The 11,772-nt window shown below is 45.0% G+C and overlaps 1 protein-coding gene across 1 annotated transcript; it reads right to left on the bottom strand.

Annotated features, from left to right (window-relative positions):
- Positions 1–253: 253 nt before the first annotated feature.
- Positions 254–11,553, bottom strand: mios (missing oocyte, meiosis regulator, homolog (Drosophila)). The gene is made up of 12 exons (XM_068569575.1): positions 11,457–11,553; positions 10,048–10,914; positions 9,392–9,890; positions 8,963–9,061; positions 8,515–8,769; positions 6,511–6,680; positions 5,904–5,969; positions 5,604–5,762; positions 4,479–4,631; positions 3,469–3,673; positions 3,087–3,216; positions 254–2,588 (listed from the first exon to the last, which is right to left on the bottom strand). The coding sequence occupies exons 2-12, from the start codon at positions 10,864–10,866 to the stop codon at positions 2,498–2,500; spliced, it is 2,646 nt and encodes an 881-aa protein (XP_068425676.1). The 5' UTR covers positions 10,867–10,914; positions 11,457–11,553; the 3' UTR covers positions 254–2,497.
- Positions 11,554–11,772: the final 219 nt, after the last annotated feature.

Genomic DNA, 11,772 nt, shown 5'->3' with positions numbered 1-11,772 from the left:
GCATGTAGGCGGGGCTACGCGTCTCACGCCCGGGCTTCTGATTGGATACTTGGGTTGTACAGTAATGTCGCTGATTGGCGCAGGTTTTTCCATGGATCGCACTTTCATCCAATCGGGTGAGATATGTCTTATTATTCTTAAAAGTTTATTTGCTAAAAAATGTAAAAACATACTTACGGTATAAAACATACTTTTGCACATGAATTCCGCCTGTATGTAAATCGAATAGTCAATGATGGAATAAAATATTACAGTTCAGGTTGTCTGTTAGCAGCTGTTAAGGAGCTCTCACTCATACATGACCAGATGGCGTTTGCCCAATTGTGGAAATGTAGATTCTTGGATGCCTCCTTTTTCCATTACTAAGGGCCTAACATATTTATTCCAACCCTGTAAACACAATTTACATTTTTTTATTAAACAGTTTTAAACTTTGTTGAGCCTTGTTTCACCTGTATATCTTTGTAAAGTTGATTCTGATTGTGGTGAGATTTTTGTTGCTTTTTTTTTAAAGGCCCAAGGTGAATTTCCCTCTCAACATCCAAGCAAACATGGGCAAGAAGAAACACATTTGACTACTGGGCAAACCATCTGGAGAGGAGGACTGCAATGTGACTGAAAGCTCCAGAACGTCTACTAATGGAGGTTGTGGAGAGATTGTTGTGTCGACTGCTGCTTTGAAGATTACGAATGCACTTCCAATCTAAGATCAAGAGATGTATGACTACATCTGATCCATTTATTGTTTTTCCATCAGTGTCCATCTTACAGCCTGCACTGACGGTCTGTGATTCTGTGGGAGTTCCCATGGGAGAATAATGTGTGACTCAAATGCTTTCAAGCAAAGATAAAGAACGTACAGGGTAGAAAAACCCACGCCATCTGTGTCTATGAAACACGATAATGTAAAAATAAACCATGTAAACTTATGGAAAACACCCTATTCAGCAGAGCTCCAATTTGTCACTGGGAATTTATTTAAAAGGGCAAAACACAAGAAACACTGAAAGGATGAAATTCCAGCCACCCTGTATTTTTTGGGACGCTACACGGCTCGCCAATTTGTCAGCTCCACTCCAAAATAGTTCACAAAAGGGCATGCAGGCCTATAAAACATCCCACACCGGGAAGAGATCCTGGTGAAAGCTGCATACAGTAGCTCCTGTGCCCTCCCCCACCACCCTTCCTCCTTCTCACCTCCTCCTCCTCCCTACTCCATGACTAAGTGATTTAGCCAGCTCTGGTGCAGGCCGCCTCTCACTTACAATGCCTCCCTAGGTTAGTGACAGAGCGGGGAGGGTGGCAGAGAAAGAGAGAAAAACCCATTTACAATGCGGCTTACACACGGCCGTCCGCTCCCCCCCCCCACACACACCCCCTCCACAGACGGCGCCCATCCTTGGATTGATGTGTGGTATGCATAGTTTTTTGGGGTTGCAATTTGGGCACCACAGAGAGGGAGAAAGAAAAAGAGGGCAAGTCTGTGTATGTCAGAGGGTGTAAGGGAAAGGGGGGTGTGCAGGGCTCAGGCTGTCTGTTCTCTCGCCCTCTCTTTGAGTCAATAGTGTTCCGGCAGCTGAGGTTCTTTATGAGGGGAACAATCTGGAGGGTCTTGTCAGAGTGCCGAGCAGCTGCTGTTTTCTGGCGAGCTTCTTTCATGGACCACAGGCCTGGAGTGGGCTGGTGAATACAGACGCAACCCTCCCACCTCTTGCTCCTCATCACCCATCACCCCCACCACCTTCTCCAATTCCTCATCCACCCCTTCAACACTGGAAGCGTACGCACACGCGCGCACGCACACACACACACACACGCACACACACACAATGCCAGATGAAGAGTGGCACAGAGCAACACGAAGAGAGCAAGAGTGTGTGGTTATTGTGCGCGCTACACTCCGCTCTGTCACCCAGGGTACCCCCCCACCCATCTCCCAGAACAATGCTTTCATGAGGTATGTGAAGATCCTTTCGCAAGACAAACACAGGACGTTAAATAACGTATTAAAACACAAGCCCGAAAAATATACAGCTCGCACACATATTGGCACCTGTGATCACAGCTTTACACCCTGATGTGTGAGTGGACATTTGTTTTTCTTGTTAATAGATCACAATAAAACTATAAGCCTGATTCAGGTTAGATTGGAAGAGGCTGATTAAAGCTGAGCCTCTTGTATTTCTCCTGAGTGGGATTTACATTAGCGGCGCAGTGAGTTTGCATTTGCTCCCTTTTCCGTCATTGATTAAGTTAGTAAGATCAGTAACACACACCGTCTCCCTTCTTCTTATAAGGCTCAGTTATAACATAAACTTTACGAGACTATATCTTAAACAGTATGTCGCTCTTTTCAAGCAGCCACTTCAGGGAAGCACACTGCTGGCCCCCCTTTGTCCGTCACCCAGCCGTCGTGAGCAGCGGGCGCAGCAGTGAACCTGCACCGGGTGGCTTCTGGCTGGTTGCTTGGCTTTACTTCCTGACGAGCGTCTTCTGTTTAGCTGCTGTCTGAAGGCACCAGGTTCCCCGTAGTGTCCAGCTGCATGCATTTACATGTGCAAGCAGACACTGGGCACTCTGTGTGGTCTCTGTAATGGACACATAAAGGTCAATAAAAAAAAATCAAATGATATATTATATTATACATACATACATACATACATACATACATACAACATGAAAGAGGAGGAAACAGTTATTAACAGTAGATAATACAGAAGTCCTCTTTCTTTCACAGGATCCCTACATGGATTCAACAACATTGCATATACCTTTGTATTTAAGGGACGGGTATCTCAGAGTAGTAGTGACTTTTTATAGATCAGTAGAATCACTTTGCCTTTCACGATTATCGCAGATAGAGGTGCACATTGGGTTAAAGAACTCTCGTCATTTAACACAAGTCAAAGACATAAAGAGTTGACAAAAAAATGATCAATCAGCCCATTTTGCACTGATGGATTCTGAATTTTTTAATGAATTTATTTTGGTTTCAGATTTTTAAATCTAACGAACAGAGGAAGGTGCATAGACCAGAGCCAGGAACCCTGTATCCACACAAGTGCAGCATCCAGTGAGAGTCCCACCTGAACCAGCTGAGCATGTGGCCGGCGTGGCCACCGTGGCGACAGTTGTGACACCAGGTGAACCAGTTGTTGAACTGAGCGAGCTTGTTCTCCCTCGTCAAGTCCACCTTCTCATCCGACTTCCCCGTTCCTGCCGGAAAAATGATTTATCCAAAAGTCAATATTCACACTCAATAAAGTTTGACTATCTATTTTGACGTTGGCGTGAGCGATGTCGTGCCTATAAAACTAATTTAAAAAAGGAACTTGTTCGGCCGCTGAAAGTCCAGGTGCAACTGCCTCTAAATGCCGATCAAAGTCCACACAATCAGTTGTAAACACTCACGCCCCTCTGTGATGTCGCCCGAGCATCTGTCTACGTACTCCACGGGGGCCAGCTTACCTGGACAATTAGAAACGGGTGTGCCCATGTTCATGAGGCAGAGGGCACAGCGTGGCAGTGGCTTCCTGCAGCCGGGGCAGCTGGTGACTTTTGACTTGGTGGGCGAGCCGCTGACACCGTACTGGCTGAAGCCGCGGCCCTGGTGGGGCATCGCCGAGCAGCTGTAGGAGATGGACTTGCCGCAGAAGTTGCAGCTCACAAACACCTGTCGCACAAGAACAAACACAAAGGTCGGGTTGATAAGGGCCGGCGATCATGAAGGTAAAACCGACACGCAGATGTTCGCCAGCTGTCTGATTTTCACTTTGAAGGGAGAGGAAGATAAGCATTAGATAATACTGCAATAATCCCAATTTGCTCAACCGTTAATATTGGAATGTCAGTGTTGTTGGTTTAGGTGGCGCAGAGGTCATCTTGCAGCACCAAGATGCGCCATCACACATATAAAACATTTCTAATATTCAACTTTATAAAAGGATCTGTTTAAGTACAGTGTGTACCATCTGCAACAGAGGAAACAACGACAACACAGGTTTTTATGACAAGAACTGGAGAGCAGCAGAGCTGTGGGTGTTACGAGCTTGGCACAAACATCACCAGTAACCTATAATGATTAAATGATCAAATACAAGTATTTATGGCTGCAGCTTACAATTGTTTTCATTAACAATTGATATAAATTTTTTTTTTTATAGTTTTTTTTACTGAAATCATTTCCAAACATCCTCACATAAGAGAAGCCACAAAATGTTTGCGCTTTTCCACAGATACAATAATCAAAACTGGCATTTGTTGTCAGTCAATTTCCTTTTATCTGGCAGGTGTAGAGCTGAGGTGTAGCTAAGTAATGCCTGTTCTCCGTTGCTCGCTACAATATTAACTTTTCCAGTGCCAAACTGCATGCTGGGTATGGCTTGCTCACGAAAATTTTAACTGTTACACCACTGAAAGGCATGCTGGGTAAAACTCGCTCTTAGGCACTGCACTTAAGGTCCCCTGATGTCCGTTACCTGGGCCAGGGGTTTGGAGCTGGGGTCCAGCTTGCCTCTGTGGATGTCAAACTCTGCTCGTTTATGCCAGAATCTCCAGGCATCCAACAGGTTGCGGTAGTTTTCGATCCAGCATTGGACACGAGGATCTTTCAACACGTCACCTGGGGAGCCCTGTAGGAAGTTGTTCCACACGATCACTTCAGCATCGATAAGCAGGTCACAGAAAGAAGGCTCACCTTTCCTGCACCCATCCCTATAGTGGAATGTGTCCATGTTTGCGTGAATGTATGTAAGGGACACGCAAGTACCACTCAGGTGATGGATGGCTTGAACCTTACAGTAATCTACTCAGTAGCAGGTTAGGACAGGACCGAGAGAGTTGTACTACATGTTAGATGAGTTACAGACCTGTTCCACTACTTATAATTTCTGTGCCTTCCTTTATTGAAACAAGTGCATGAGAAAAAAACACTCTTGCTTCATATTGTTATTGGAGCTGGCGATTGTGTGAAGAAAAACAGCTGTGATCTTCAACAAACGAGGAGGCAAGTTTTAGCATGTACTTTCATGATCTCTCAGAGGGTGCGATCAGGCTGACAGTTGCAAGTTGGTTTTCCTCTTTGTTGCAGTTTTGTGTTTAGTTCATTGAGGTTAATGATTTAACCTTTTTTTTGAGGGGGTGGGGGGTCACTGACTGTAGCAGGTTGTACTTTCAACCAGACCTCTGCAGTTTGCATGGCACAACGCAACTTAATAGGGCATTGTTATCACCTCTTGTAATGAACCATAATAAATGGCCTCTGGGTTGGCAATTAAGATTTCACTGTAGGCTAGTCATTTCACACATAATATTCAAATGAGGGCAAGTAGGCTTAATTAATTTAACAGTAAAACAAAATTTAAGACAATTTTTAAAACGACAAGAAAATGACTAAAACATGCAAAATGTAAAAAAGAAATGTGTGGCACAGAGACTGAGTGACCCCCAAACAATAATCAGTGGCTCGCTTCAATTTCTAGATGTTGTGCCTGCTCTTCTTCTGTGACTTTGAATCTCCAGAACTGCACCGTGAGGAGCCAGAGGCTCTTCTAAACGAGGATACAAAAAAGTCACAGGACAAAATTTTGTCTGAGCTTGTGTACCTTCAGCATGCAGAAGCTGGCCGTCTGGACATCCCCAGTACGGTCCACATAGCTCTCCATGAGGTCCACGCCATCTTTAGTCAAACCCGTCAGCAGGATGCCCTCCAGGTTGCCCGCCTCCTTCATTTCGTTGGTCAGTTTGTCGATGTATCGAGGCAGCTGCAGTCAGATACCCCGTATATATTTACAAATATATCACAAATGAGAGAAGAACATCACAATAAATGGTGTTAAAGGAAGTGACGTGTGCATAACTGTAGTGAGTTGTTGTGAGGAGGGATTGGCTTTGTATGCCATTACCTGTGCGTCGCTGAGAAACATGCAGGCAAAGGCAACGCGGTCCCGCACAGCAACACTGCTCTCAAACTGAAACACAGACAAAGATTGTTCAACTCCTCTTGTCATTTCTCTCGACTGCGTATTTCTTGCTTCACGACTCAGCGGGAAAAATGCTTCAATTGACACGGCGCACCTTGCATTCAGTGCAGAGCATGTGACTCCATATTGGCACTAATAACTTTGCCTGGGATGTTAAAATCTCAGACACAGTTTTATATCACACCTCATCAATTCTAAAAGCCAAGATCGTCAAAGCCTAAATGACTAAATGTTCACATCCCTTTTGGCCAGAAAAGGTCTGAAGAGATAAATGGACAAAATCAAATGAGAAAAAGCACAAGCATGCACTCAACTGTGCGGGGATCATTTTCGGTGAGGTTTTTCATGACTTTGTTATTTTTCCACTAAAACCAGTGATATATGTACAGGTTTTCATTAAGTTGGAACAAAACAGCCAATGTTGAGAGGAAAAAATAGTGCCAATTCAAACACTTTTCTTTTTTTCCTAACTTCTTTTAGTGTTCGCAACAGAGCTGCGAAGGTTCCTCGATAACAAGAGATTCAATACCAGCACGCCATCGTAGGCTCCAGGCTCGCTGGTGAGAAAGGCAAACATGACGCAGAGGTAGGGGTTCTTCAGCTGCAGCCTCAGAGAGCTGCACATCTCCCTCCACAGGGAGGACTTCTCGTCGGTGTAGCCTGACAGAGCCATGGCAACCACATTCAGGTTCAGGTCACCTGGGAATAAGGAGCGAGACACGTAGCTTTATTCACTCTGTGCAAAGTCTTGACTGTAAGCGTAGCTCAAAAAGTTTTTGGGATGAAGCGTCTGACAGCGCAAGTTGTTCAAGGTGACTTAGCTTTGTGGCTCAATGAAGATAAGTTCAGTAAAAACTGGAATTACTTATTTTTTTTATGGTTAGCTCACATTTAAAACAACTTCATCTCTATTCAGTCATGCTGCATCCTTCATCATAAAGTAGAATTCAAAACTAAACTAAAAGGGAGGGGGTTTCAAGCACCATTTGAGCCAAACAAAAGCTTGATTTTTGTTAAAGGTAAAGCAGACGTCTGGTCGGTGCCGAGTGCCATGCATTGTTTCACATAAAACATGTTCAGTGATTTAAAAGACTGATAATTGGCTTATCTGGTTTTTTGCTAAGAGCTAGATTAGAAAATGGATAACATTATTATGTCTGCACGCTACGTAAGAAGCTACAGGCAGCGGCCAGTTAGCTTAGCTTAAAGACAGCACGAAAAGAGAAACAGCAGCCTGCTCTGTACAAAGGTTAAAAAAAAGAAAAACAGCTTACAAGGACTAAAGCCCATTTTTGTAAACAAACCAGCTACAACATATGTAATTAGTGAGCTTTAGAGGTGCAGGTAAGTGGATTTTTTAAAACTGGTCTACCAGGTTTAGCTTTAAACGTCTTGTGGCGGTAGCTTCATATTTCATGGACAGATATGAGAGTTACTTCAATGATCTCGTGAAACTCTGGGGAATAAGGGAATAAGGGAATAAGCATTAGAAAAAAACTAAATGTTGGCACACTACCTGTGCCATGCGAACTACCTGTTGGATGCCTGGAGATTGTGCCCGATCAGTCATGTTCAGAAAACACTGATCAGCACAAAACATTTGACCTACATTGGTGAATTCTTTTTTCTGTCATGATGTAAGTAAACAACAGCTTTCTCTGTCTCTATTTTTGTTAATCCTCAGTGTGAAAAGCACTGCAGGACGAGTGTTGTGTGGAAAACAAGGATCTCCTGCTGTTACATTTTTTAAATTCCTTCAGACCTTCACTTCATTTGTTGAGAGACTCTGAAGGGAAAAAGGTACTTAAAACATTTAGACAAACTATGTTTATGATGAGTCCAAAATTATATTCAACACATTTAGAACGCTCCAGACCTGAGACAACATTGCTTTATAAATATTCCTTACATCACTTCCTGTTGAAGAAGCTTAACATTACAGAGCACAACAAAGCAGAGGCCGATCACTCTGAAGTGCAAATCAATAGCATCTCAGTAAGAGAGGAAAAGTTGTTTCTGCTTCGGCTGAAATTTTACCTTAAAAAATACAAAGTAAAACACACAAGTCCAAGCACGTTAAATCTGCAACAATTTAACGACTCAATATGTTGCTGGACAGAGAGTTAAGTGAAAATGTGTAAACGTACGTGCATAGAATCTCACACAGACACACACAAAACACATGACACCCATGCCTAATTTCCGCCTCCTAAGGCAAGGAGGGGAAATTATTTGTGGACCGACCAACAGAGGCCGCTATAGACCTGCTGGTCGCAGCAAATTAATTCAATTGTTTCTGGTTTTCCAAATGTTGTTCAGGACATATTGTTATGAGTACTTTTCAACTGTTTCCTGATGTTTTAGAGAACAAATGAAATCCCAAAAAATAATCAGGGAGATTAAACGTTTGTGAAAATAATTTGAGTGTGTTTGGTCGGAAACATTCTTCCTTCCAGTCAACAATTGGCTTCCAAGATACACCTGCTTCCTACAACACCCTTCTCACCCCCCTTCCCTCCTTAAACTCGCTCACCCTTGTCAGCGGTGGCTCCCTTGTTGAGGATCTGGATGGCCCGGCGGATGTCCAGGTTGAACAGAGCCACGGCGGCCGCCCGCTCCCACTCGTGCTCGTGCTCCAGCGATCGCAGGAAGATCTCCACGTCAATGTCAGGACCCCGGCTGATCCAGCCGCAGAGCCGCAGGGCAAGGCAGCGCTCCTCGCTCTGGTACCGCGGTACATCAGTCTGCCGGTCTGAACCGCTCCAGCATCTGCGGCTCTCCGTAGTTCCTGGAGAACCCGGGAAGGCATCCACAGTGTATTCAATTAAACAATTTTTCCAGTTTGGCAACTTGCTATCCATGTAGGATAACACAAACAAAAACTAATGTCACTATCTTACCAGGGTCAGATTCTTCGTCACAAAGAGTTTTTCATCATATTAAACGTTCAGGTGGTTTAGACCAGTGCCTCTCTGACTTACCTGAGCTGGTCTTCACAATGTTCTTTATACCAGAGTAGACCACCGACTGTTTGTTCCCCTGCAGCTTCAGCTCTATGTCCTCCGCACACTGCTTCATATGTGATGCTTTTATAGGAATTGTAACTGATTTTGCAGTTCAAACAACATGACAGCAGCAACAGGGCAGATCAGCGGTGCATATGAACCACAATTACTCAAATTCAAACTGGACCAAAGTAGAACAGTCAGACTGCAGCTGAAGGGATCAATCAGACATGTTTACCATCAAAACAAGAATTAGTCAAAACTACAGAAGATTAAATAAGTAAATAAGTAAAGCACAACTGTTTAACATAGACTGAGCTGTCTGGCCTTAATTAACCAGGTGCTCCAAATCGCAGTAGTTTCACAATGACTGTATTTCCACCTAGTCATTGTCAAAAAGGATATAAAACAGATCATACCACAGACACTTGAGCTGGGAATCTTTCCCCCCCGCCAGCAGGTGGTTCCTCCACACCTGTATGGTGTCGTGGCCGTACCTGGACTGAGCCCTCTGCCTCATCTTAGTGGCAATGTCTTTCTCAATTGCGGCCTCCGCTCCTTCCGCTCCTTCCGCTCCTTCCTCCGCGCAGTCGTACAGGTGCCTGCCGCACGCCCACATGAGCGAGGTGGTGGAGCTCCAGGCGAGCGAGATGCGCTCGAACACGGTGAAGTCGGTCATGACCCGGTTGGCCGCCGACACCACCACCATGCGGTTCTGAGAGGACGGGTGCCAAGCGAAGCTGCCAATCTGGCTTTCGCAAGGCTGCACACTCCGCTCAATAATGGTGGGCTCTGTCTCGTCGCCAATGGGCGTGGGGGTGTGCTGCATGTCGTACAGGCGGATGATGTTGCTGTCACGTGTTAGCGTGGCAAGAAGGCCGTTACGAGTTGGACACCAAGCCACCTGAAAGGAGAAATCACGTTGTTAACCGGACACTTTCTGCTTTAACTAACAAACTTTCAGAAAAAAATTAAGTCCGTAACAATTCTTAGTAGCAAGTATAACTGGACAGCGCTTGAACAATTTGCTCATATTCTCAAAAAAACAAACCGCCTCATACCTTTGTGAGCGGCTTCGGCTGCTCGGTGAGCGTGAGCACGGGCTTCTCAAACTTCCTTAGATCCCAAATGGCCACTTGACCCTCAAAAAAAGAGGCCACGCGGTCCTGGAAGTGTGGGTCGACGGTCACCCCCTGGATGGCCTTAGTGTTTACAAATGTTTTCTGGCTGGTATTTCTTAGGTCAAATATTGCGAGGTTGCGGTGCATGCCAGCCAACAGCAGCTTCGGGTCCCGGAGCAGCCAGCAGAGGGACAGGCAAGCGTCGTTCTGGCCCAACTCGTACAGCGGTTTAGTCACCACTGTGCTTGAGTCCAAATCCACAGATGAAAGGCGGATCTTGTCAGAGGCTACGCTGGCCTCCGGGGAAAACTTGCTGCTGATGTCCCATATGAGGACAGAGAAGTCCGCTCGGTGCTTGTCCAACCCGGCAGCCAGCAAGTTGCTGTCCACCGGGTTCCAGGCTAAAGTGTTGCATTGTCGGGCATGCTTGGGCACAAACTCCTTCCCCACCAGCTCTTTGCAAGCGGTGTTGTGGCTCTGACCCAGGCTGGTGAGCACCACTCTTCCGTTGGCCTGGCCCACGGCGAGCAGACACTCTGGCTCGTGCTTTGGGTACCAGGCCACGCATTTCATGTAAGGTGTGTCAGAGTTAATGGCGAGCAGAGTAGCAGCAGTTTGGTCAGAGAGCAGGAGAGTGCCAGCTTTGGTTTCTGAGCCGCCCACAGATCCAATGCGATACAGTCCCAGTTCAGAGTCACAGATCACATAGCGGTCCGGGTGGTGGGGGGACCACAGGATGTCTGGCTTGGAGCCACTCATGATTCAGGGGCAGCTAGACGGGTCTCAACGAAATCTGTCTTCTCCAGCCTGGAGATTAGACAGATTAGCAGATAAATTAGATCACATCAACAAGTACATAAACAAGCAACAAAACAAAAAAAAGGTTGAGCAAAACACAGGATTCGTTTGTTTATTCGTCATATTTGTATTGTATATTTTAATAATTTGCTTTTTTTAGGTATGTATAATGTTATTGCACTGTGTTTTTAGTTTTTCATTGTTATTGTTATTCACCTTACTTGGCAATACACCGCTCTGATTCTGACGTCACCTTTAATGAGCAGATTAGCTAAACATGTCCATGCTGATAATTTCAACCTAAGGCCGAAAAGCTCGCCAGCAACAAATTAGTTCGAGCTAAAAGAGCCATGTGACGTAAACGACGGGGTTAATTTACTCGATGACGAAGTTAAAACTAAAGTCCAAAGTTTGTTGACATGCTAATGAACTGAGCTAACGAGTGAAGGACGAGCTCAAACAAAAACCGTTGAGCTCGCGCGCATTTAGCTAGTTAGCAGTTGAAGACATTTTCTAAGACGTCACAATATTACTGAAGCTGTGTCACTTACAAACTTGCATAGAGTTAAAATGAGCTTGTGAATCACGATTTGTCGGGCACATGTCGGGCAGGGGACACTCCGAGCTCATCTGATTGTTGTGTGTTACACCAAAACATGTCCGTGTGGTTGAGAACGTCAGATACTCTAAAAGTTCCGGTCACGCGCGCGATTCACCACCAGAGGGCGCTGTAACCAAATGTGTGTGGAAATACACAGAAAGGAAAACGATCGAAATTATTAAAAATTCAGTTAAATATTTTTAGATCATCGATTAAGATTTAGCAGATTATTTGGACATATTATTTCCAGAAGGTAAATCAGTGTG

This window comes from Clinocottus analis, unplaced genomic scaffold, assembly GCF_023055335.1.
Source record: "Clinocottus analis isolate CAN_PGR_092001 unplaced genomic scaffold, fCliAna1.0.p SCAF_9, whole genome shotgun sequence".
NCBI classification, from domain to species: Eukaryota; Metazoa; Chordata; class Actinopteri; order Perciformes; family Cottidae; genus Clinocottus; species Clinocottus analis.
The sequence above is the reverse complement of the archived record's forward strand: the minus strand, read 5'-3'. Positions and strand labels throughout refer to the sequence as shown.